The sequence below is a fragment of the Hemibagrus wyckioides genome, linkage group LG01 (genome assembly GCF_019097595.1).
Source record: "Hemibagrus wyckioides isolate EC202008001 linkage group LG01, SWU_Hwy_1.0, whole genome shotgun sequence".
Lineage (NCBI taxonomy): Eukaryota > Metazoa > Chordata > Actinopteri > Siluriformes > Bagridae > Hemibagrus > Hemibagrus wyckioides.
Genome location: NC_080710.1, coordinates 17,272,849 through 17,300,284, shown reverse-complemented (window position 1 = coordinate 17,300,284; position 27,436 = coordinate 17,272,849). Strand labels below are relative to the sequence as shown.

Here is a 27,436-nt window from a genome sequence, read left to right as displayed (position 1 = left end):
TAACTGCATTGTAATTGCATACAGAAAAAAAAAACGTTAGGGTACATAATCACCATTTAAGCACCTTTCTATATGAAAAGTTTGAATTAAGAGCATATTGTCACTGTTTTGGTTGCTCTCCTGTTTTTTGGATTAATATATCATCTACACTTCTCAAACAATGTAAAAAAAAAAAGGCTTGTTGGTTGAAAAATTTGCATTTGAGAATATGAAATTTGGGTAAAAATCAAATTTATAATGAAACCAGTATCATTTGAGTAATGATTCTTAATTAATTCACTTAAAACCACATGCTTATGGGATAAGAAAAATGTATTTAAAATCTTATCAACATTCTTATCACCATCAACACACACACACACACACAGCATTATTATTATTATTATTATTATTATTATTATTATTATTATTATTATTATTATTATTATTATTATTATTATTATTATTATTATTATTTATAATAATAATAATAATAATAATAATAATAATAATAATAATAATAATAATAATAATAATAATAATAATATTTATTTATTTATTTATACACATTATTTTTACCCTTATTAATTTATTTTTTATTTATTTATTTTTTACTGAAGTAGTATTATCATTAATACTGCTACTACTACTACTACTACTACTACTACTCATAATAATAATAATAATAATAATAATAATAATAATAATAATAATAATAATAATGTATTTTTAATGTATGTATGTATTTTTTTTTACTAAAGTCTGTTTAATACTACACACGTGTGTGTGTGTATGTAAGTAGTATTAAACAGACTGTTGCAGTGTAAATAAATAAATAAACAAACAAACAGCGGGAGTAGAGATGCCGGAGCCCTTTTCTGTGACACCTTCCTTTCATGTAATAAAACACACAACACCGCACTGGCTTGTGTTTAGATTGGATAGGATCGTTGACCATCAGTTCTTCCCGGTGACGTCACTACATTTGCCCACGCTGATTGGACAAGAGGCTGGAAGGCTCCTAGAAAATCCTTTTCGCGTCTGAATACAGGAAGTGTCCTTTTATGGAACGTGAAGCGCTTGGTTTTTCGTGTCAACTTCCGGTTGGGTGGGAAGCAGCTGCTGGAAACAGTGAATAACTGTGCCTGAGGATATATTTAAAACATAGTTTATTTTTCTACAATCTCACTTTAAGGTAAAAAAAACGGGAATCGGATTTTATAATGATAAATGTTAAAGATGGTGTAGATATAGGAACCATCTAACTTCCACATTGACACTGCAGCAACAGTTTCACACAGTCCTCAATTCCGCTGTTCGTTTTCGTTTATTTGCAGAAAATGTCAAAGTCTTTGAAGAAGATCGTGGAGGAGACCAGGGATAAAAATCTTCCCGAGGTGGACATGTGTGACAGAGGGATATCTAACTTGCTGGACATTCCTGGTTTATGTGAGTATCTTTAATCAGATCTCCAGGTCAGAAAGTTCTTGTTGCCAGTTTTCATTCACAGCATTATACGGTGATGGATACAGCTGCTTTACTAGACTAAATCTGCTAAATATGATCAATATAAATTGAAGTTTCTATATTTATTACTGCATTGTTATTGATTCAGAATCAAATGTTTCTTGCTTGTTGTTTTTCTTCCCGCACTACATTATGTGTTAGAGCACACTTTATATAGCTTGCACAGTAAACTATTCTCATCTGCTATATACATCTGTAAGTATCTGGCTTTTAATGCATCTCATCACCTTTTCTTATTTTGTCCTGAAGTCACATTGTCCAACATAACTCAACTGGTCTTGAGCCACAACAAGCTGACGAGTAAGTAGCCATCTTCATTTCACTGTCATTTCAACCTGGTGTTACTGTGCTGTAATATCCTGTAATAACCTTTTTGGGACTCCTTTAAAATCATACTCGAGGCTGTGGAGAATCTATAAAATACATGTTTTGGAGAAAGTCTGCAAACTTCCTATGACAAACGAAATGCTTCCGTGAAATGGTCTTGATATACCTAGAGCAGCCACTAGATGGCAGTATTGGCCAGAGCCTGGGAGTATATTGAGCCTATACAACCTTAAGAAACTTTCATAGAACATGTAGTCTCTAAATAAATGTTACACTTTGAGTTATACTGGAAACCATCTTGACCGGTGACCTATACATATTTTGTGTAATTATACTCTCTTTCATCTTGTTAAAAAAATCACTGTACACTTTACACTGTAAGACTAAAGAGTGAACATGGATTCATCTTCAGTAAATGCTTTACTCTGGTCAGGAGTGAAGCATCCCAGGAACACTTTACAGAAACACACCCTGTATGGGACAGCAGACTATATCTGGGCTTCATGAACAGAGATTTAGGCACACTTACATTCACGTTTGCAGCAACTGAGCATAGCCAGATCACCTAATGGCATGTTTGAGGGTGCTCTAAGGAAACCTCTGTGAAACCAGGCGAACATGTAAAACTTCACATAAACTGTAACCCGAGTCAGGATTGAACCAGGGATCTTGGAGCTGTGAAAGTGTAATGCTACCTGCAACGTTTCCTGCCATATTGTCTTTATTCAACTTCCATTTTTGCTACAGAGCAGTAAGCCATGTCGTTAAGCTGACGCACATCTTTAATCACTACAGAAACACACTGTATTGGAGAGCAGTCTATATCTGGGCTTCATGTACACAGATTTAGGCACACTTACATTCACATTCGCAGCAATTTTGCATAGCCAGATCACCTCATGGCATGTTTGAGGGTGCTTTAAATAAAGCTACGTGCATCCAGGCGAACATGTAAAACTTCACATAAACTGTAACCCGAGTCAGGACTGAACCAGGGACCTTGGAGCTGTGAAAGTGTAATGCTACCTGCAACGTTTCCAGCCATACTGTCTTTATTCAACTTCCAATTTTGCTACAGAGCAGTGAGCCTTGTCGTTAAGCTGACGCACACATCTTTAGTATCATGTTTGCTGTACATGCTAGCAAATAAACAAGTCATGGTAATCTCCATAAAGCAAAGATCTCTTGACTTGATATTGCTCATGTTTGTCAAGGGTTATTTTTAGCGAAGCTTCTTAATTAGCTTAACACGTCTTCCACCCGAAGGGGAGATTCATAAATTCATTTTTCATTCGCAGGTTAGGATGCTCTGTGACTGTCTTGTCAAGTAATATAACTAAGGCAGATTTTGTTTTATGTACATTTCTTCCAAACTGATTTCTGTATATTGGCTTCATTTATATACTCGGTTTCAATGAGTAATACGTTCTAGCCCTACCGTCTTTTGAATTTCAAGTGGCATGATCTATTATATTTCCTCAGGATTTTATACTGCTTGTTCCCATGGTCAAATCCTGTCTTCATAAAATGCAGAGATGTACAGTGTGCTATCTTTTGAACTTTTCAAGATAGTCAGAAATTACACTGACATTTGAAACCCTTTCATTAGTGAGACTGGTGAGTAAAATACCCGAGCTGGAGAGGCTGGGAGAGACACAGGCAGTGTAATGAGATGGAGAGAATAAAAGAGAGAAAGTAAGGGCAAAGGTTTGAAACCTCTCTCTGCCATCCAGTCTTTACATTGCTTTCACTTATTACTATCAATCACGTGGCCCATTAAGGACTTTGTGGTTTCTCAGAGATGTAGGCTAAGGCATTTGACTTGGGAGCTCTCATATTTATACTTATATATTCATACAAGTACATTGAGATAGATATATAAGTTTAGATAAAGAGCAAATTAAAGGAAAAATAACTTAATGCATCTTAAGCCATCAGAAGAGCTTCAGTGCTAGAGGTTTAAACACGGCTTTTCCAAAAGATGCTACCTCTGTTTTGATCGGTGGCACAGCAGGCAGTGTGATGCCAGGGAACTCTGATTCCTGTCTGTGTGGAGTTTTTGCATGTTCTAAGTTTCATGAGTGTTTCCTCTGGGTCCTCCTATTAGCTATGATAAATTGCTCCTGAATGTGCATGGTGTGCTGTGAGGGACTGCTGTCATGCTGTCACATCTGGGTTGAATGCTCAGGCCTTGTGCCCAGGGATACAGGGCTAAGATAGACAGCTACTGTTACTGAATTTCCTTTTTTTCCGTTGACCACAGTGGACAAGACTATAGTTTTGTATGTCTGTCTGTATTTCTGTATATTTGTTTTATGTCTGTAGGTCCTGTGTGTCTGTATGAATGAATGAATAAATAAATAGGTCCAAGTTCCTAGTCTCCATTTCCAACTAGGAATGGAGGAATTTACTATTTAATAAATGCAAACTCCCTCTTAATATGGTGAAACATAGATCCATTACTACATCCTGATGAAAAAGGATTAAAAGAGACAAGTCGAGTTTTTAGATTGAATTAGGACTCAGCTATGTGACCTTTCTAAGTGGAAGGAACTTGAACCCGTTTATACATACAGACATAAATGCATATATCCGTAAATACAGACAGACCTGACAGACTTGCAAGCATACAGACAGCCTGAAATAAAACATACAGACTGTCTTGTTCACTGAAGATAAGAAATTTTCATTTTAAGTGCTAAATAGACTCTAAGGATAAATCTAGAACATTTTAACCAACTGGCTAAAATGAATTAAAATGAATGCTTTTTCAACATTCTATTTAAATACATTATCCACACGTTCTACAAGCATGCTCAGCAATACCAGTGAAGTGATTTTTGTGCTGCATCATTTTCTGTCAATGCATGCAGAAACAAATCTTTTTATTTCTACTCCAGAATATTTCACTACCTCAGACTCACTATGATTTGAAATGTTTTGATCCACATTAAAGCTCATAGAGACAGATCAGCTGGTAGCCTGAAGCTCAGAGGTATTGATAAATAACATATCAGTTTGCTGGTCCATGCCAGACCCCTGAAATGGCTTTGTTATTGTTTTAGTATGCCTTGTGTGCACTCGGTGGAACAGTTTCCCTCTGAAGGCACTCATGTCAGTGTGTTTGTGTAAATCCCCACCCACCAGTATAATGAAGGCCAATTGATCAGCCAGTAATCAGATAGGTGCCCTGTTATCCTCATCTATCTTTGTCTCAGGAGCACCAGTGGGCCTGCCAGCCATGGAAGGAATGGAGAACAGAAACGCTATGCTAAACGCCTCCATCATTAAAATGTCAAATCTATTGCTGGGCGAGTGACCCGTAATTGAGTCATCAAAGACAGAGTGTCCATGCCCTGGCTCTTATAATTAGCTTGTTAAACCCTGCCAGGTCACTAGCAAGCCCTCACACCTTGTCCAAGGATGCACTGTAACTCTTAATAAAAGCTTGATTATGATTTAGAAATGTTCAATCGTGATGTAAATGCTTAGAATGTGATACATTTTGGACATATTGTTGTAAGGTTATAAGGTTGCGTTTTTAACTTGCTCTATCTCTGCCTTTCCTCTCCGATAGCCGTACCTCCAAACGTTGCCGAGCTTAAGAACTTGGAGGTGCTGAACATGTTCAACAATCAGATAGAAGAGCTTCCCACTCAGATCAGCAGCCTTCAGAAACTGAAGCACCTGAATCTGGGGTAAGAAAACATTCATGTTTCTTTCGGTTTGTTTTAGTGCTTTATCTAGGAATTGTATTAATGCAGTTTTACTAGAATCATTGAACTGGAATGCAAATAAACTATAAATAAAGTTCACATTTATTTTAAACCAAACATGGAGAGTAGTAAGTGACTATGTAGAGGCTCTGAGGATGTTGGCTGTTGTTTATTTAAACAGCATCTTGCCTTTTTCAAGCTTGCACTCATGATGGTCAATAATACTGAGTGCAATATGTAATGAGCTCTCTCTTTATTCTCTCTTATTAAATTTAATAAGATATAAACCCAGTCTCCGGATATACTTTTGTATACTGTATCTGTTTTAAACCATGATAAAGCTCTTTTCCTGTAAACACTTTAGAGTATGAACTCATTTCCAGAAAACTCAGTCACTATAACTTGCTTATATAAATGCCGGTTGGGGGTTAAAAACTTTGATTATAGTTTAATCAGCCTGCAGAATTTCACTCTTTGACTGCCTTTTTCCTTCTATCACACTCCCACTGAGGACATGCTGTTGGAGACAAAGGGATGTGAGGCATAGTAACTAAACTGTTTAAGTGACTTCATGATTTATTATCTTTACTGGTGTGCATGTCAATCCCAGGAGATCAGCAGGAAGTATTTTTTTTATACATTTTCAAACAATTGAACCACCACTGTAAAGTTTGGATACACCTTGGATAAACCAAAGTTTTTTATTTTTATTTTCTATTTTTACTGTTTTGAACTATACTCAACAGCCACTTTAATAGAAATGTATCCCTGTATACAAGTTTTTTCCTGCACTTATGCAATCAGCAATAATAGTGGCAGCAGCATAATGCACAAAATCCTGCAGATACAGGTCAAGACCTGTTAATGCTCACATCAGAATGGAGAAAATGTGATTTCAGGGACTTGGTTGTTAGTGTCAGACTTTATACACAACCAGTACAGATAATAAAGTGACCAATGAGTGAGATTCAAAAATGATACTGAAAACAATGAAGAAATAATGGAATACACACGTGGTGTTCTGTAGTGACAGAAGAAATGTGCTTAAAAAATAAATCAATTTTTTATGTGCACTTTTTGCTTTTTTTTGTATGCAGCTTCTTGATGGAGCCTTCAGGAACCTTTTCACAAAAATTCATTTTGTTTCTGAAATATTTTTGTCTTAGAATTTTTTTTTTTTTAAAACATTTATTTTTTTAAGATATCTTTAAGACAATGAAATAAATATTCAGTCTGGGTCCAAACGTTTGACTGGTTGTGTAAATTGCACTCATTTTGAGTTGAAGGGCTTTACATAGAAAAGATCCGAAAAGTTTAATAGAATTATGATAAAGCATATTAAAAAATCATTCATGAATGAACTAAAAATGTCACACAAGTCATAACACAAGTTTTTATCTGGAGTTAAAACAGAGTTTGGGGTGATGTAATGGTACCCCATAGCAAAGCAAGTTCAGCATCAACCAAATCTTCAGGGCCTTCTTAATGCCCTGTGGGATAGGAAGAGCAGGAGACCTCCTCAATGTCACGCAGGATTAAGGAGTTCCACAATCTCCCCCTGCATCCAACACCCCACATTTTTATTGATTTGGTGTCAGAAGCGTCATTTCCTAGCATAATCTTGGAGACATAAGCCGGGGCGCTGTATTCGTGGTGGCGAGTCCTGGCCAGAGTGCGTGTGTGACAGCCTAGCCGGGCTCATTTGTCAAAACAATTCCCCACCTCTTGTAATTGCTTCACAAACACAGAGAGGTAACGGTTTGTTTGTGTCTTTTAAATCCTTTCCAAAGCTGTGTGTATCTTGTGCGACAGTGTGCTGTCACTGTGCTGTGGGGTAAAAGGGCGCAGAATGAAATTGGGGAGGACATGGTGAGGAGAGGCTTAAATGGCCAGAGTTAATCAGCCTTTGATCTCACTGTATTATGCACATACACTCCTCTGCTCTGTCCAGCACATTGTCAGGCACCGTCAACACACTGCACACTAGCACTTTTTTTTAACTGAAGATCACCAATATAATACAAGTGGGATCACATTCAAAGTTGTGCATCAAACATAAGTTATATGTTTTGGTGAAAAAATGTACTTTTGTAAAAATTAATATTACCTTACCACATTGCGATAAACAAGCAGAGTTGATTGTGTAGAATGACGATTGTTTTGTATGGCCATGTCAACATTTTCTACTTAGCAGAATGTGTATAATTTTTTAATGATTTGTTTCCTGTAATACATTTACACTAAATTTATAGTAAAGTATGAGTGGAACTATATAATGTTTATCCATATAAATGTGTATCACAGCAAAAGTATTGATGGGTTTTTTGTGTGTGTTTAGGATGAACAGACTGAGTACGCTGCCCAGAGGCTTTGGTTCTCTTCCTGCTCTGGAGGTCCTGGATTTGACTTACAACAACCTGAATGAGTCCTCACTGCCAGGAAACTTCTTCTATCTTAGTGAGTCTTTCTTTCTTTCTTTCTTTCTTTCTTTCTTTCTTTCTTTCTTTCTTTCTTTCTGTCTTTCTTTCTGTCTTTCTTTCTGTCTTTCTGTCTTTCTTGTCTTTCTGTCTTTCTTGTCTTTCTGTCTTTCTTTCTGTCTTTCTTTCTGTCTTTCTGTCTTTCTTGTCTTTCTGTCTTTCTTGTCTTTCTGTCTTTCTTTCTGTCTTTCTTTCTGTCTTTCTGTCTTTCTTGTCTTTCTGTCTTTCTTGTCTTTCTGTCTTTCTTTCTTGTCTTTCTTTCTGATTTTCTTTCTGTCTTTCTTTCTGTCTTTCTGTCTTTCTGTCTTTCTTTCTGTCTTTCTTTCTTGTCTTTCTTTCTGATTTTCTTTCTTGTCTTTCTTTCTGATTTTCTTTCTTGTCTTTCTTTCCTGTCTTTCTGATTTTCTTTCTTTCTATCTCTCTCTCTCTTACTCTCTCATTCATAATGCATTACTTACTCCTCCCTTAAGCATGCATCTTCTTGCACTACGCACAACGGATCTCACTAACACGGGGCAAACAGAATAGCAGTTAACTGACTAAACTTCATCATCATTCCAATCAACCCCTCCCCATTAGAGGCCCAGTGATGATCGCTGACCGTCTCTAGTGTGCTGTACGTTCACTAATGGGCTGTTATTTTAATACTGATGACATGATGAAAGCACGCACTGCACAGCAATCAGTCCTTTATCCCCCTCCACCCCCTCCACATCCCCCCCACCCCCACCCCCCACCACCACCACCCCGCTCTATTTATCAGTGCTGATGTTCAGCCTCTGATATTACTTCTGATTCCACAAGCAAATTAAAATGGATCTGATTAATGAATGAGATTCAGGTGATTAAGGACAATCAGAGACACCAGCGCACACTGGAGGAAGAGGAGGAGGGAGACCAAGAACAGCTCCGAAAAGCTGTTGAATGGAATTCTTCTGTTCTGTGCTTTATGCCTACTGTCAGGAGAGTGGATTGAATTAGGTTCCATGTCAAATTTTGCTCTTTAGATGGTTATTATGTTGAGCATTTTTCTTACAGGGCAAGATTGCATGTGTGTGAGTCACGGTATCTGTATAATCCATGCTACAGCACGTGCACTGGGCCTGTGTACTGTTTGATCACGTTCTGCTCTCTCTCTCTCTCTCTGTGTGTGTGTGTGTGTGTGTGTGTGTGTGTCAGTCGTTCATCAGACAGACACAGACTCTGGACATCTAGTATTAATCAACTCTGAATATCTCTATTGATCAGAGAGAGCTCGACTCAGGCCTGCAGCACACCGGCCTGACTTACCCTCACCTTCTCTCTCATTTCAGCCACCCTGCGCGCACTCTATCTCAGTGACAACGACTTTGAAATCCTGCCCCCAGACATCGGCAAGCTGGCCAAGCTACAGATAGTGAGTAATTTATCTAAATTTACCTTGAAATCAATCCCCCTTTTTTTACCTCGCTGTTAGTTGGATTTATTTTTTAGCGTGTGTGTTGTCCTTTATCACAAGCTCATGCGTGGTTTATGTGCTGTGCTGTCTCTGAGGCTGTGCATGCCCACAGCTATCTCATTGCTTATCACCGAACAGGTGATAAAGCAGGTTTATGGATTAAAGTAATAAAGGGATTTTCTGATTCTGGTTAGTTCAGTTCTTGGTCCTAAATCATTTGTCTTCATCAGAATATACCTGCAATAATAACGAATTAACAAGAACTCCATTTATGCTTTGTTATATATTTAAACTTGCTATAGTTACGGAAAATGAGTGCCAGTATACTTGATGACATGTTCTCAATGGACTCGCACCTCATTGTCGCTCTTGTCTCCCTCTCTCGTTATAGCTGAGTCTGAGGGATAATGACCTGATCTCTCTACCTAAAGAGATAGGAGATCTGTCCCAGCTGAAGGAGCTGCATATCCAGGGCAACAGGCTGACTGTGCTGCCTCCTGAACTTGGTGAGTTGAGTGTGTATATATATGTGTTTGTGCATGTGTCTTAATAAGCATCTGTTTGGGTGAGAGAAGGTGTTACAAAGGACAAAACTGATAGATCAGAATAGTGTCAAATGTTTGCAAAAACTACAAGATTGAAAACAGCCTGAAATTTCCTATTTGTTACTGAAGTTTGTTATTGTTGGTTTCATTGTGAGCTGTCTGTATTAATTGTTATGAAAGGTCTTTACAAATAAAATAACTGATTGTGTGTTTTTATCATATTTGTCCTATTCATACCAAAACTCTCCTTATTCATGTTGGTTTATTAATAAGACACATCTCTGGCTTTAGTAGTTACTATAGATTTCATATCAGGATATCAGAAAATTCTCAGACCAGCCCATTTTACAGTCAGAGTCACAGTGATCACACTTTTTCTTCATTTTAATATTTGATGTGAACATTAACTATAGCTCTTGACCTGTATCTGCATGATATTTGTGCATTGTACTGATAGATAGATAGATAGATAGATAGATAGATAGATAGATAGATAGATAGATAGATAGATAGATAGATAGATAGATAGATAGATAGATAGATAGATAGAGATATGATATGATATGATAGACTTAATAAATAACTGCACTGGATGGTGATATATCTCCTAGCTTTACTGCCTGCTCAGATGCTCTCTTTCTCTGTGGCAGTATAAAAATAAACACTCCTTAATATGCAAAAGCATTCCTAAACCTTTTATATAGTTGAAATTCATTTTTTACAGGAATTTAACAGTGCTACAGTGTGCATACATGAATGTGTAGCTAAATAGCTGTTTACTGGAGGTAAATCAGAGACATAGTAAGGATTATGATTAGCTCAGTAGAACAGCAGCTTTCACTACAGCATCTTAAATCCACATCAGGCTATTCACTCACTCTAAACCACTGTTTTTTCCTGTCATTCTCTGTCAGTCACTGTCAGTCTGTCTCTCTTTAACATGTATCCTGACAGCACTAGCTCTCAATCCAAAGCCTGATCTGTTCTCAAAACAGCTATTTGTCAGATGACATGATGTGTGCACAGAAAAAAATAAATATACAGTTATCACACAGTCGGTCCACTACACCTTCTGCAGAGAGGTCCTCCCTAGTGTATGACGCTGGGCTGTGATTGGTTGGCGATTATTTTGGTTTGAAGTGCACCCTGCTGACCCGATGGAGGCATCATTTGCTGCTCTCCACACTGATAGTCTGATGTACTGAGATGTTTGCCTTCATTTCCAGCTATAATTTGGCTGCATTGTGCAAAGTAAACCTTGCATGTTATGTAAACCAGTGTGCAAACCTAAACATGCAATTTTAGTACTGTAGACAAGGCATCATTCAAACTGGCCTTTTCTCTCTGCATGCATATACACCGATCAGCCATAACATTATGAGCACTGAAGTGAATAACACTGATTATCTCCTCATCATGGCACCTGTTAGTGGGTGGGATATATTAGGCAGCAAGTGACCATTTTCTTCTCAAAGTTAGAAGCAGGAAAAATGGGCAAGCGTAAGGATTTGAGCGAGTTTAACAAGGGCCAAATTGTGATGGCTAGACGACTGGATCAGAGCATCTCCAAAACTGCAGCTCTTGTGGGGTGTTCCCGGTCTGCAGTGGTCAGTATCTATCAAAAGTGGTCCAAAGAGGAAACAGTGGTGAACCGGCGACAGGGTCATGAGCATGTGCTGGACAAACAAGTCCGATCCATGGAGACCCCACCTCGCAACTTAAAGGATCTACTGCTAACATCTTGGTGCCAGATACCATAGCACACCTTCAGGGATCTAGTAGAGTCCATGCCTTGTTGAGTCAGGGCTATTTTGGCAGCGAAAGAGGGACCAACACAATATTAGGCAGGTTGTCGTAATGTTATGGCTGATCAGTGTATGTGCACAAAAAGTGAGAAGCATGCTGCTTTTGTCCCATAGATCTGGCAACATTTACATTTATGGCATTTGGCAGACGCCCTTATACAGAGTGACTTACATTTATGTCATTTATACAACTTTCAATTTCAATTCAATTCAATTTTCAATTCAAGAAGCTTTATTGTAATTTCAACCACATATAGCTGACACAGTACATAGTGAAATTAAGCAACGTCTCTCCAGGACCCTGGTGCTACATAAACATACAACATAAAGATCAAATACGAAAAAACAACACAGCGCTAGGACCAAGGTTTATGTCCTAGCCACATAAAGTGCAAAGTGTGCAACTAGGTGCAAACAGAGCAAAGACAATACAGTGCAAAAACAGTAAGTACAAAAGAAAAAGACAACACAAAAACAAGACACTTGGCACCGAAAGAAAAAGAACATGTGTAGTGAAATGTAAAAAATGAAATGGAATAAAAATGAAATGATGTACAGAGTAGCAGCGGTTGAGAGAGTGCAAATAGAAATAGGCATAAACATAGCAGCATAATGAAATAATAACAGGGTTTGAGGTAGTGCAATAAATAGTGAACAATATAAGTTGTGTGTGTGTGTCCACACAGGTGAAAGAGAGTGTGTGTGTGTGTGTATATGTGTGTGAGAGAGACAGAGAGTTTTGTACAGTTCAGTTCTCTTTAGTCTTGTACAGTTCTGGGTGAGAGAGTGAGTGAGAGAGTGTTTTTTGTGCAATTCAGTCCTGGGTGTTGAGGAGCCTGAAGGCTTGAGGAAAGAAACTCTTACACAGTTTGTGTAGCATTGTGAGGGCCCGAATGCTCCGGTACCTCTTTCCAGATGGCAGGAGGGTGAAGAGTGTGTGTGAGGGGTGTGTGGGGTCAGCCACAATGCTGTTGGCTTTGCGGATGCAGCGTGCAGTGTAAATGTCCGTGATAGAGGGAAGAGAGACTCCGATGTTGTTTTCAGCTGTCCTCAGTATCCGCTGAAGGGTCTTGCGATCCGAGACGGTGCAATTCCCAAACCAGGCAATGATGCAGCTGCTCAGGATGCTCTTGATGGTCCCTCTGTAGAACAACTGAGCAATTAAGGGATAAGGGCCTTGCTCAGGGACCCGGCAGTGGCAGCTTGGTGGATCTAGGATTCAAACTCACAAACTTCTGATCACTGGTCTATCGCCTTAATCGCTGAGATACCACTTCCCCCTTGCCAACCCTGCTAATGGTACTCAGTTTATATATTAAAAACACGTAGTATATCTCTCTTAACAGAGAAATTCACTTACTTAAACAAGATTTTGAGGTAACTTATTCTGTGTTTTTAGAGAACAAATGGCATGTGAGCCATACTAATGCTGAATACCCACAAGTGTGGGAATTGTATCAGAATCCCATCACAAACAATACATATAAGCAGTGCAGTTTTTTTTTCTGCAAACTAAAGGCTGAAATATTGTTTCCTGTCATATGTGTTATGTGCTACAAAATGATAAGCTTTTGCTTCTTTCATATATCTTGAAAGCTGTGTTATTGTGTACTCAAGGTCTTGTTTGGGGCTTGTGCAATCCCACAGGGTGAAAGGCTACTTTTAAATGGAGTTTGATTAGACTATTCTGAGTGTGGGCTGATCCACATGCCCAATACTCTGTGGTGGCCCAACACACACACACACACACAGCCTGCCTGAGGTAGTGATAATTGCCCTTAAACAGCTAAAAATCGCCCACACCATGTCTAACAGAACTATTGGGCAGTGTGGCATGGTCAGAAAGTCGAAACAAATCTTCTTGTTTGTTGTGTTGTATCGTATGTGCAAATACCATTTAAGCTACTGGTGCACATTTTATATCCATTTATTGTAGTCCTTTTTCTGCTTTTTGTTTAACACTATTTTATTTGTCCCTTATTCATTGTAATAAATTGTGTAACTAATAATAAAAAAAAAAAACGTTTCAAATCAATTAACATAAAATATGTAAACTGCCCCTCTTTAATTTTTTTAGGATTGAAATGCTAGCATTATGTTTTTTGATGTATGCGCATATATATATAAAAAAGCTTGCTCCATCGAGCATTTTCTTATATATATATATATATGTGTGTGTGTGTATGTGTGTGTGTGTGTGTGTGTGTATATATATATATATATATATATGAGTGTGTTCATGGGAATTTTTGACCATCCTTCCAGAAGCGCATTTGTGAGGTCACACACTGATGTTGGACGAGAAGGCCTGGCTCTCAGTCTCCACTCTAATTCATCCCAAGGGTGTTCTATCGGTTTGAGGTCAGGACTCTGTGCAGGCCAGTCAAGTTCATCCACACCAGACTCTGTCATCCATGTCTTTATGGACCTTGCTTTGTGCACTGGTGCACAGTCATGTTGGAAGAGGAAGGGGCCAGCTCCAAACTGTTCCCACAAAGTTGGGAGCATGGAATTGTCCAAACTGTCTTGGTATGCTGAAGCATTCAGAGTTCCTTTCACTGGAACTAAGGGGCCAAGCCCAGCTCCTGAAAAACAACCCCACACCATAATCCCCCCTCCACCAAACTTTACACTTGGCACAATGCAGTCAGACAAGTACCGTTCTCCTGGCAACCGCCAAATCCATCAGATTGCCAGGTGGAGAAGCACGATTCGTCACTCCAGAGAACGCGTCTCCACTGCTCTAGAGTCCAGTGGCGGCGTGCTTTACACCACTGCATCCGACGCTTTGCATTGCACTTGGTGATGTATGGCTTGGATGCAGCTGCTCGGCCATGGAAACCCATTCCATGAAGCTCTCTGCGCACTGTTCTTGAGCTAATCTGAAGGCCACATGTAGTTTGGAGGTCTGTAGCGATTGACTCTGTACACTATATATATATATATAATATGTATGTATATAAGAAAATGCTCGATGGAGCAAGCTTTTTAGGACATAATTAATTATGTATATGTGGTGGAGTGTGGGTGTGTGTGTGTTACCAAATATAAATTCCCACAGAAAATAGAATATTGTATTGTATTAGAACAAGCTATTAATATAAATCTGGTTTATCTTACAATCTGCAAAGCAGAACAATCTATAAGCAATAAGCCCTCAAAAACTGATTCTGTTCTCCTTTTTTAATTTCTATAGGACAAAATCTATTTGTAATATTATTTTTTTTATTATTGTTATGTCATGAATAAGCATCCTTTAGGGTTAAAATGCAGTGTTGGAACAGCAAAGCCAATTCTTTTGTTTTTTCCATACACTGAAAACATTTGTATTTGAGCTTTAAAGATGAATGAAATATGAGAAAATAGATGAGAATTTCAGCTTTAGTTTGAACCCACCTATTTTTCCAAGTGATTGGATATTGGAACATGTGGCTAATGGGTGTTTCTTGTTAGACTTATTGGTTAAACAATTCCTAGTGCTGCATGTCTACTCTTGGGTTGTGCCCTGGCCTAATATTAATTCCACTCCTCAATTCCAGGTGTTCCCATTCCAATATGTTTGAAGGTGGCTGTCTGTATTATATCTAGTATAATTATACATCTCTTTTATACCTAGTTTCTCCATTAACATATTGTATCCACAACATCAGGAGGCTGTTAAGAATTGCACTATGTGATGTGTGTAAGGCTTCAGTGGCCTTCCTGCCATGGCCTCTCCTGGATCCCTATAGAAAAGGCTGTGCATATAGAGCTTATTAAGACCCTAACTTTATGTATCCTTAATCTGTTTTTCCTCAAAGCCCAGTCTTGTTAGTGCTGCCAGTGTGTGTGTGTGTGTGTGTGTGAGAGAGAGAGAGATGGAAAATGAAGAGCAGAGCCCAGCTAACAAGGAGCAGCCAAGCGCACAGATGAGGGAGGGAAAGGCAGAAGGGGAATACTACAAGGACAGGAAGGAACACCATGAAAGAGGAGGGACAAAGGAGGAGTAAGATGGAGCAGGCGCTTTAGGACTCCAAACACTATTCAGGGTGACTCTTGTTACATCCCTGGCAGTCAGGAGCAGTAAAGGAATCATAATTCTAAAGATACTTCTTTATTGGAGTTGAGAGAGAATTTTGTACTACATGGTTTATTCTTTGCTTTCCATGGTGATTGTTAAAATCAGCTGTCATCAGAGAGACACAAGCTCTGGATCTCTAAAGCTGGATCATAAACAGGACAATGTGGAGTTAAAAGTGAGGCAACAGATTAACATCTAAATTACAGTAATAGTGCTGTCTGGCTGGTTTTATGAGGCATGACGTTGTACGCCATGGTCCAAGTTTAATTTAGCTGCTCTTCTGACAGCTTTTTCAACACTTTCTAATCAAAAACAATTTAATTAGGCCCCTTGTGTGCTACAGTGTGCCACATTGGCACTGTGACCTGTATTGTTATGCTGTCCATTTTATTTATTCATTCATTCATTCATTCATTCATTCATTCATTCATTCATTCATTCCTTCATTCCATCTCATTCCCACATCTCCTTGAGCATTCCCTGACTTTTCTTTTTTGTTTCTTTCCCTGTAGGTAATCTGGATCTGACTGGCCCAAAGCAGGTGTTTAAGGCAGAGAGTAACCCATGGGTAACTCCCATTGCAGACCAATTCCAGTTGGGTGTCTCCCATGTCTTCGAATACGTCCGCTCTGAGACCTACAAGTAGTAAGTGACCCGGTCACCATGCTTTGGGTTACATGAGCAATCAAGTGATGTGCCTGTTATTGCTCTTATAACACAGAATACACATCACCCACAATGTAGTCTGATTTGATAAAATGTACCTCCTGCAAATGTAACTCTCATTCCAAAAGATCTTTCTTCTTGTTTTACCCTTTAAGTAAAAGACAAGATTTCTGATGATATTCATTCTATTGAATATTCATTCTAAATATAGACTCCCCATAGAGGCCAGATTTATTTCTGAACATATTTCTGGATCAAGCACAATGAGCAGTCATTTTTATTAAGATTTCTGTCAATTTACCACAGAACCATACAAATTGAAGTCAAACCTGGGGGCATTCCTCTTTTAAAAGTGGCACTGTAAATCTTTTAGCCCAATGATATCTATTTCAGTGACTACCTCTTTTTTTCTTTTTTCTTTTTTTTTCCTCTGGCTCTTTAATATAATATACACAACTTGCCTCCAGTGGTTCTGAAGGGAAAAGCAATAATGGCATAATACATCCATTTATATTGTGTTGATGTCGGTTGTCAAGAAAAATACATCCTACAAATATGATATGATAAAGGTTTGTAATTTACAGTCGCTGGCCATTTTGATAGGAACACCTCTATGCTTGCACATTTTTGCAGTTACTTAAAGAATTCATCATGTGGTAGCTGCACAATGCATAAACTCATCCAAGTACAGGTCCAGAGCTTCAGTTAATGTTTACTTCAAACATCAAAACTGGACTATGGAAGCAAACAGGCAAATTTTTGTGACCCAGTGCCCTCTGGAGATGGCTGATAGGAGTGGAACCATGTGTTCTTCTGCTGTTGTAGTCCACTCGCATCAGACTTCAGTGTGTTGAGGTGTTCCTATTAAATTGGCTGGTGAGTGCATGTTCTGGATATGTAAAAGAATGTCTTCATATGTTCTGTTAAATTCTTATAGTTTTTAGTATTACACCCATCACCTGACTTCACCAGCAGATTAATACTAGTGTGTTTTGGCAAACGTCACATCTCTGACTTTTTTAAATAAATCACTTAATGACATTTAATAAGCATGGTGAGGTCAGACACATCATGGCCTTACAAAGATAATACATTGTGTTCTTACACACACACACACACACACCACCACCACCACCACCACCACCACCAAGGATAATTTGGCACAGCTGAGACCTAAACCTAAACACCAACAGCACTTGCTAAACACTGTTGTTTGTGCCTAAAGAGCATTTTTAACAAGAGAAGTATTTATTTTTCCTCTAAGAACCTTTCTGTATTCTGTGCAGCATGTCATTGACAATACTTTGCAACTTCTCAATCACCCATAACAGAAAAAGACAAATCCTTCTATTTGATCATTTAGCTGTGTGCTGAGCTCATCCCCACAACCCACATACTGGAACTGATCTTTTCTCAAGGCACAGGACTTCCTCTTTTTAGTGTTATTGCAGAATCCCAGAATCTTACTTATATATCCCAGTTTTTTCTTTTTTTGCATAGTCTGTGTATGCTGGGTTGTGAGATTGATGTCATCCTGCAGATGAAGACTATATACACTATTGTATTGATTAAGTCCACATGGATAAGTTGAAAGGCTTTTACTGACAGATTGAAGGATTGTTAATGACTAACTGCAACAGTCTTTGATAAATGAAAATCTGTGCATTCAGTGAGCATGTCTGGTTGTTTCAGTTGGCATAAAAATGTGGAATGTTACAGGTGCTAATGTCTGAGCAAGACACTCACTTTATTAGGAAGACCAAACTAATCCTAGGTTGGATCCTGTTTGCTCTCAGATCAGCCTTACTTTTGAAATGGATTTCACAAGGTGTTGGAAACACTGAACTCCTGAACTCTTTGTCACTTGCCATGTGATGTATATAAGGAATGTGTTTTATTGACATGTTGCATTATCTTACTGAAAGTAGCCGATTAGAAGATGGGTAAAAATTGTGGCCATAAATCGTTGCTCATGGAAAGCAGCAATGCTCAGATAATGTCACACACCCTTACACCACTGCCAGTAGCTTGAGCTACTTATTGACAGGTTGAGGCCATAGATTCTTGATGTTGTTGCCAAATTCTGATCCTGCCATCTGCATGCTACAGCAGAAATCAAGATTCATCAGACCAGGCAGCATTCTCTCAATTTTCCCAATCAGTTGTCCAGTTCACAGATTCTATGCCCACTTTAGCTTCAGATTCCTGTTCTTGGCTTATGGCTATTATTCAGTTTTAGCCATTTCACCTCAAGGTTCAACGTGTTTTATACTCTGAGACACTTTTCTGCTCACCTTGAGTGGCTACCATATCCAGTGAGCAGCAGTTCTGCTGGTCAGACAGGTTCAAGCTGACAAGAAGGCTATTTTTCTCCATTCTGTATAAACCCTAGTCCCTGGATATCAGCACTTTCTGAAATACTCAGAACAGACCAGCTGCCATCAACAACCATGCCATGATTAAAATCACTGATCACATTCTTTCCATATTCTGTTCCATGTGATCATGAATTAAGACTTTTGATGTGTATCTGCATGATTCTATGTGTTTTACTCTTGCCTTATGATTGGATGATTTGTATAATTAAATGAATGAGCAGAGCCACAGGTCTTCCTAATAAACTGAGCTGTGAGTGTATGTCTTATTTCTCTAATTTGGCCAGTTTAGACTTGATTTTGGTTTTTAATACATTTTGTTTGAGTTGCAAAATTGACAGATGCAAAAGTGACAAAAACTGTCCGTGTAAAAATATTATATTTGCCAAGGATGTGTAAATATTTAACAGATTTTATTTTTGCCTCAGAGAGAGAGAGAGAGAGAGAGGGGAGAGCTGAGCTATTATTTGCCAAATAAGCTTCTCCCTGAAGGCCTTTGCCACTATTAAGAAAAATGTCGGCATCATTGGCCTCAAGGTAAAAGAGATAATAAGAATATAGTGGCCGTTGGTGGGATAAATCAAACAATTCCTACTCAATAGATAATTCTAACTCAATCACAGTCCTTGCTGTATGTATTAGAGCCCCAGAAGAGCTCAGATAGCGTTTGGCCTCTCCACTGCTGGCTGTTTAGTTCTGCTCTGCTTAACTGTGTGCTAATGTAGCTCAGCACTCATCTGCTATCTGCTCTCATAACATTGTGCTGTCAGGGCAGAAATAAGCTCCCTTCAGCAGCAAAGGGGCTGAGGTTGAAGTGTGTGTGTGTGTGTGTGGTCATTAGAGAACATTGTATGTGCACGTGTGAGGTTGGTTTATTCCATTAGACAGGCGTTAACAGGGTGTAAAACTTAGACTCTGGATATATCTGTGGCTCAGCAGTTTCATTCACACCTGCCTAAATGTCTTTCAACTCTGATCGCACTGGACCCTCACCTTTCCTATGTCTATTTTCTCACCCTCTCTTCCTCCATCTCTGTCAGTGGTCTCTTTTTAAGTTATACATTCTCACTCCATAATGTGCCAGTTTCTCACATTCACATATTATTTTGCATAATCAGTTATGGAGCCAACAGAAACAAGAAAAAATTATTTGTTTAAATAAAAAACGAAGGATATCCATTGCTCTGGATATTTCATTCGTTCTCCAGGTTGGGTATTTCATTCTTTCTCCTGCTGTTTTGTCTTGAGATTTGATGGTCTGGTTACATTTCATATAGTCAATACACTATATAATTATACTAGTCAGGCCCTATGGAGTTAGATGGAGAGGTCCAATTGGACTTGCATCATGGTTACCCACAAGAGAACACATGTATGTAGAGCACACTTACTTGTCCATCCAGAAATCTTAAAAAAAAAAAAAAAAAAAAAAAGCATGAAAGCACACTTGACTGAATTGTCTCCTCTGCCTCTTCCTCTCCTCTTTTCCTCAGCTAGGAAAGGTTTGAGAGTCTATCTCTGGCAAAGGGATTGTGTTGGGTGAGGGGGGCCTTGCATGCATATTTCATGCAGTGGCTTGTTAACCTGACAGAGGGATCTTTGGGCTGACTGACGGTGTGAGAGAGCAACCGCATGCTTGTAATGCATTAACATATGGTAAAGCCTGCCTCCCCACCATCTTTTATTCATCCTCTACTCTAAGCGCTTGTTGATATCAAGCAGCAGAGCCGAGCCCTGTGTACAGCACACATCACATTTTTCTAAGGCTAACTGGGGGGAAAAGATGTAACTAAGACTGTCCTTCTGGTTATAGCCTTTGTTTCTTTCTTTATTTCTCCCCCTTTAATTAATGTCTGGAAACTGGCTCCAACCTGAGAGTCTATTGGAACCACCACAAATACTGGCAAACACTGTTTTTGTATATTGGCTAAACAAATGGTACTTGCTGAATGTTTTGCTTTTTTTGGCTTGTTACTTTCATTTTCACTATTCATTGTAGATGTGTAAAAGTAGTCTGGAAAACATGTCAAAACTTCTGGAGCATGATGGTCCCAATAGACACTATGTTCTATTCCCTGAGTGACCAGAGACATGAGATCCATCAGCCAGACATTGCTGGGTCTGGAGGTTAAAACTCTGTCTGATGTGTTGTCTGAAAGTGTTGCAGACAGACAGGCGAGTACCCCAGGACTGAATTGTTGGATACACGAAGGTTATCACAAAATCTGATTGAATCATTCTTCTTTAACAAGGGAGAAATTATAATTAACGATATTAAGTTCAGTGGTGTAAAAATCCTGTAGATCTTTCAGTGGGTTTTTTAATGGATTGTTATCAGTATTGGAGTGTATCAGTAGATATCCTGGTGTAATGATCATTAGATGATTTGGACAGCTCAGCAGATTGAGTATAGCATAGCTGGTTGAGTAATATACCTGTGTTTTTGAATAACCTCTTAGGGAAATGAATATGTTAATCTCTTCAATAGTGAGGAAGATGATAGAAATATAATATAATAGTTATTGTGTAATACAAAAATATCCGTAGAAATAATATTTGTTTCTGTATCTGGTTTCTTGGCTCCTCTGTCTGTGTTGTATAGAGCAGTTCAACAGAAGACCTTTAATTTATGCTTATATGCAATGGCCTCTTTGTTTTCATGATTACTGAGTACAGGTTGAAGAGGTTAGGAGGGTGAGGGGTACCTCATTGTTTCTCATTATCCCAGGCTCATAGGCAGCTCTCACAGGCCTACTTCCACACCTCCGTGGCCTCCCCTAGGTTATCAGTCAGAGCCCTCATTAACAGCCCTTACTTTTAAGACACAAACCCTCAGCCCCCTTGCCATGCCTCTGTGCAGGGAAAACCGAGAAAACCAGGTGCTCTTTACCACAGAATTAATTATTCATTACAAAGACCATTGTAAAACATGTAACGTGACAGAGCATAATAGCATTACCCATTAACTCACAACAAACTGTCTTTAGATTATTGTGATGATGCATCTTGTTTTGTTGGTTGGTGGGGAAAAAACAGCAGTAGTGAAATTTTTCTTGCATGATGGTTATTATTGGCGGAATATTTTAATTTCTGCTCGAGGGTCATGGCATGTCAGAACAGCACAGGTCAGCAAAACATCACATTTCATCATCACTGACAGATTTATAGGTAATAATGGTGGTCTCTGGGGAGCTATCACTTCTGAATTGCTCTCTGTCCTGTTTGTCATGCGTCTTCATTATTGTCATTTAGTCTCATTGAGCCTGAGCATGGATTTCCATTGGCTGTGTCACAGTGGATTGTGCTTTAGACTGAGTAGAGTGTCACAGCTCTGTGCTATTTGGATACCCTATTTGATGTATAGTGTCTGAATTTGGTGGCTGAAAGTATAAGCAATCTGCCACTGTTAATGACTGAAAATGTTCTAGTTGTTTTCTTCTTTATCTGTCTCTTTAGCCTTTAGATGTTTGGTCTACTTTATGCTTTCATTGGTTTCCTGCACTTGCTTCTCTTTGCTATGTGTGTGTGTATTTGTATGTTGGTGTGTGTGTTGTGCCTCAAATAGTATTTGTTGCATGCATTTCTCTGAACACACTAAACCTAACCACTGATGAACTCCTTACAGGGTTTTAAGAGAATATTGCGAAAGAAGCAAAAAAGTAAAAGAAGCTACTGCTTTTAAATATTACCCTCTAAGACTCTTAAAGGGCAGTAACCATATTCAAACTTCCTTCTGTGTAAGGCTATACTACAAGGTTTATGTTAACGGGTACCTTTAAATATTATCAACTGAAACTCTTCAGTCTTAAGTACCAAGTTCATCCAGAATGAACTGCTAAACTGCTTAGTAGTTCTGTAATAATTTTATTACTACTTTATTCTCAGAAAAATCACAAACAATTTCAGCTTAATTTATTGAAATTTATTTATTCTAAAAAAATAAAGAAAAGCTATAATAATTAATTTTTTGTAACTTGTATCACAACGATTGGCATGCCTGTGAAAAGACTAGAGAATTTAGAGCAAGCAAACAGACACCCGTCAGTACAGAATTCCTCCAGAGCCTCCAGGGTCCTAGGTTCTCTCTTGTGGATTTGCCTTTTCAGATCACCACACAGGTGATTAGTGAACTGGGATAGTCATGTCAAAAAATTGATTTTCTGGACCGTTTTGTGTGGATTTGGACATGTGTTTTGGTTCATTGTCATGCTGGATGATCCAAGCACAGCCCAGCTGTAGCTTCTTGGCAAACACAGTCAGATTTTTATTTAAAAGTTCCTGGTTCTTCAAGGAGCTCTAAGAATCCAAGCCTTTACCTGATTTATGAAGGCCAACATACTTTTGTTAGATTTCATTTGTGTATTCCTTATAATAATATAATAATTGTCATGTTGAATGAATAAATTTACTTCAATTAAAGGTCACTTTTTTTTGTATGAGATTAAGGTAAATAATCACAGAAAATCTGTGCCAGTAATTCTGAACCTGATTGCATATGTGAACAAAATATAACAAAATTCCAAACATTACCACTGATCTACAGAATAAACATTTAAACTTCAAGTTTTGTGCATTATGGACAGTATATGTGGGCTTTTATGGACTTTTGGTATTATAAAAGCAAAATTCATTGTTCCAATAATGAATAGGAATTCTGATTTCTATTATGCTGCAAAAGACCTTTTTATGGTGAATGTGCTTTCTATACATGTACTTTTTAAGTCCATATAAGGCAGAACAAAAATGTAGAAATTTCTCATAGTCCCAATTACTAATCAATGAGCCATGGCTGGAGTATGTTTGTTAATGGATTAGGCAAATGTACTGTGTGTACTGAATCCCACACACAGAGACCTAGTCTCTCACACCTCACAAATACATGCATATGCAATGAGCAGTCATTACCCAAAAATATACACTTGTGATAGAGCACGCTGTATGTATTGGGCAGTAACTGAGATTAATTAACCTGACAGGGTTTGAGGAGCCTGTAGGAATCCCATGGCCACCTCAGAAATCTGATTCCGTTAACTGGGCAGTCCCAGCTCTTGGCTTTAATTGGTTCTAAATGCTCGCTCGGGCAGTTGAATGGGAAATCTTTGTGTTTATATTGAGGCAGAGCAGCAGAGCAACACTTCTGTAGCAATAAGCACACTCTTCATTGATCTGGGATCAGAGATCGAGACACTGTGGCTGTTTTTGAGAAAACTGTAGCCACAGCAGTGTACACAATTGTTCGTAGTTATGGTGTGGAGAAGGAGAGCGAAATTTGGGCATCCAGATAAATAGCAGACAAGTGTAAAAATCTACTTAAGCTTTACTTTATGGTGGCTTTGTTTACTACTTCAGTAATTCAGGGAACACATCCATTCCACAGATTGAAAGACAGTGCTCTCTGAATCTTTAGGCCTCGCTGCCTGAAGCTTGTCAGGCCATTGTCTTCTATGACTGACTTCTGAGTCCACGCTAATAATGCCGATGTGGTCCTGTAACTCCCCCGGGGTGGACTCTGTGGATTCTTCTGTAGGTCTTGTTCATATCTCCTTCATGTCTCCCTCTTTGGTTTCTCAGTATTCCTCCCATGCTGGAGAGCTTGTCAGCGGTGTTGGATGCTGACAGAGAGAGAACGCTCCAGTGATCCCCACGCACCCTGCACATATTAGCCTGATGTAAAACAGACCAATTTAGCCGGAGCTTCTGCACCAGCATCTACGTGCGTCTGTCAGCTCTGATCCCTCCAACTGTCCCAGCCCAATTGGTTCACAATCCCTGTCACTGCATTTGCACAAGTTAAATACATGCAAACATCAATTCCATAAAATGTCCTCTTTAGAAAGCTGGGTTTTGATCTCCTAAGGTCTTATGCACGCAAGGTGCTTCCAGTACTCATTAAGACAATTGAATTACCAGATTATGACTTCCAGTATCTCTTAACAAAAGAGTCACGCTTACCTTATCACATTCCTGTACCTGCAGTTTATAGCTGCTCTAGTGTTTCTCTAGATTATTCCAGTTTAGTGTAACTTTCTCTTAGATTCACAGAGGTTTCTGATATTTACAGGCTATGTGGTTCCATAGGAGTAATAGTAGAGCCCTCCCATTGGACACTTTCCTACTCGCCTCAATGGGCAGCTGTGGTGGAACGGAAGCCTCCGATCCTCAGGGGAGAGACAAGAGACAGGAACTTGCAACAGGAGTGGGAGGATATGGAAAGAAAGTGAGGCTAGACTAGCTTTGGATGATAGTAAAGTGCACTTTGTCATGTAATCAAAGATGGTAGCCTGGGACCGGCACATTGTGCTTCAAAACTTTCATAATATTAATGCTGTCATTAAAATGTAAACCTGTGCTCACTTTGTGTTTGTGTGTGTTAGTGAGCAAGACTCTCCTGATTAACCACACACTACTCCAAGGCAGTTTGCAGTCATCTGCAAATATTAAATATGAACTCTAGCCTTGAAGCGGTACTCTCGCTTGACATTTTGCTCCTCTGCAATTAGAAGTATTTCTCAAGTTGCATTCTTTAATTATGCTCTGAAGCTGTTCAGAAGTTTAGTGCAGGGCTCAGACACCAGCATCATCAGCCACTTTGTCAACAATCAATCAGAGACTCTTATTAGTGTAGCAATGACTTGAGCACAGCATCAATTAGCCTGGCCCCTGCAACCACCCACATATGTTCTCATTCTCTCCTGTCCATTTCTCTTTTTCCCTTTTCTGGTGTCACTTGGCTCAGCCTTTGAGTGCCTTTTACACACAGAAAGGCAGTGGACTGGAAATGGCTCTTCCCCCTTTTTTCCTCTCTCTCTCCCGCTCACTCTCTTTTCCTCTGTTGCGGTTTCCTTATCTCTATTCCTTCAGTAGCCTGCTTTTAGATAATTGTCTCTCTGTGTAGTTTTCTTATGCAGCACACAGCTGTGGCTGGACAGCCTTAAACAGCACAATGAGCCTGCTGTCTTGGTAGGGGACTCATCAGTGTGTGCCATTCTCCATTATGCCTCCTTCACCCCAGCAGCCCCCTAAAAACACTTCTCTTTTCCCTCTCATTGCACTCCCTATTAAATGCACTGTTATTTTGACCCATTATTATCTTTTAATGTCTTTCTGGTTTCTAAACAGTCCAGCATGATGACACAAAACATATGTTCTGCTTTTCAGTCTTCACGGGCGACACATGCAGGCTAATCCCGAAGCACCGAAAAAGAACAACGACAAATCCAAGAAGATCAGCCGCAAGCCCCTGGCTGCCAAGAACAAGTAAAGATGAGATGTGTGGAAGAAGAGTCCCCTGTCTGCCTGTCCGAGCTGGACCTCACTGCATGTGCCTTCCCACACTTTTCTATTTATTTACTAAAAGAACACACATTTTTGTATGGTTTCTGTATTGTGTAGTGTTATACAAGTATGGCCTCACAGTTGCCCTTGGCATGACCCAAACAGCCATTAGATTTCTTGCATATCTCCTTTTTCCTTCCCTACATTATCTACAATACTTGATTACTATGCTATAATATAGTTATTGCCTTATTGTTATGATACTGTATTCCCAAGCATTACTTTTTAAGCTAATTTCTCGCATGATGTCTTTAAATATTACTGCAGCACTGTAAATGTAAATCACATTTAGACAGTTTGTTAGATCACTTTTTTTTTTTTTTGACAAAATTAGATATTGTCAAAGCCTTTTGACCATGACTGAGCTGTCAAACTGTACTGCACTAATGCAAAAAATATCCTAGAAAGTACTGCTTAAATAATGTCACCTAGATTAATGATGTTTTAGTAAAACATTACTAAATTAGTTTTGCTAGACTTGATATGCATTGTAATGTGCATATGTGTACCATGAAAACATCTTCCTGTAATATTTATTTTCCCATATTATTCCTACTGTTCAAATACAGTGCAGTGAGGGAAAAAAATATCATACTCCACTGTTTGATTTGAGCCATCTAAACAAGGCACACGGCTTTCCACTACAGCAATTTGTACTCTCCAGTGCCGGGCTTGGCGGCGGGGAGGTTGCGTAACCAGAGGGGGATTTTTGGAGGGGTTTAGCGGTCTGAGTCGGTGCAGGATTGTGTCCTGCCTCAGAGGACATGTATCCGTCTGCTTCCTCTGCCACACCTCTTGCTCTTAATGACTCGTATGAATGGCTGCAAACCAAAGTATTGAATGGTTAACAAATAAGACCAGTTACAAAACAACGCCGCAGCTCCAAACAATGCCCCTGCTTATATAATACACAGTATTGGTTTTCTTTTCAGTATTGTTTGGATGCGCATTTGAAAGTGGTCTGTTCTGTACCAAATTGGTTTGACTTCCACTGTAAATCTAAATTCTACACCACGAGCTTTTGTATTGATCTATGCAATAGTATTGTCACAAATTTTATCACCACCACATTTTATTACAAATATGTCAGTGTTAAATTCTTTTTGTCACTTGACAAGCTTTGTCACCATATGTCACTTTTATTCATTTTTAACTACTTTGAATAAAATATTCTGTTTGACTGTCA

The 27,436-nt window shown here is 38.8% G+C and overlaps 1 protein-coding gene across 1 annotated transcript; it reads left to right on the top strand.

The window, feature by feature from the left end:
* The first annotated feature begins 1,016 nt into the window (after nucleotides 1-1,016).
* rsu1 (Ras suppressor protein 1) lies at nucleotides 1,017-27,436 on the top strand. Its single transcript, XM_058394063.1, has 9 exons — nucleotides 1,017-1,174; nucleotides 1,317-1,428; nucleotides 1,756-1,806; nucleotides 5,411-5,531; nucleotides 7,888-8,006; nucleotides 9,340-9,422; nucleotides 9,856-9,970; nucleotides 16,387-16,519; nucleotides 26,074-27,436. Exons 2-9 carry the CDS (start codon nucleotides 1,320-1,322, stop codon nucleotides 26,174-26,176), a joined length of 834 nt encoding a protein of 277 aa, XP_058250046.1. The 5' UTR covers nucleotides 1,017-1,174; nucleotides 1,317-1,319; the 3' UTR covers nucleotides 26,177-27,436.

Coding starts and splice junctions, on each gene's coding strand:
- rsu1 (XM_058394063.1), top strand. CDS start 1,320: ATGTCAAAGTCTTTGAAGAAGATCGTGGAGGAGACCAGGGATAAAAAT. Junction 1,429..1,755: donor GCTGGACATTCCTGGTTTAT/GTGAGTATCTTT, acceptor TTTGTCCTGAAG/TCACATTGTCCAACATAACT. Junction 9,423..9,855: donor AGCTGGCCAAGCTACAGATA/GTGAGTAATTTA, acceptor CTCTCGTTATAG/CTGAGTCTGAGGGATAATGA.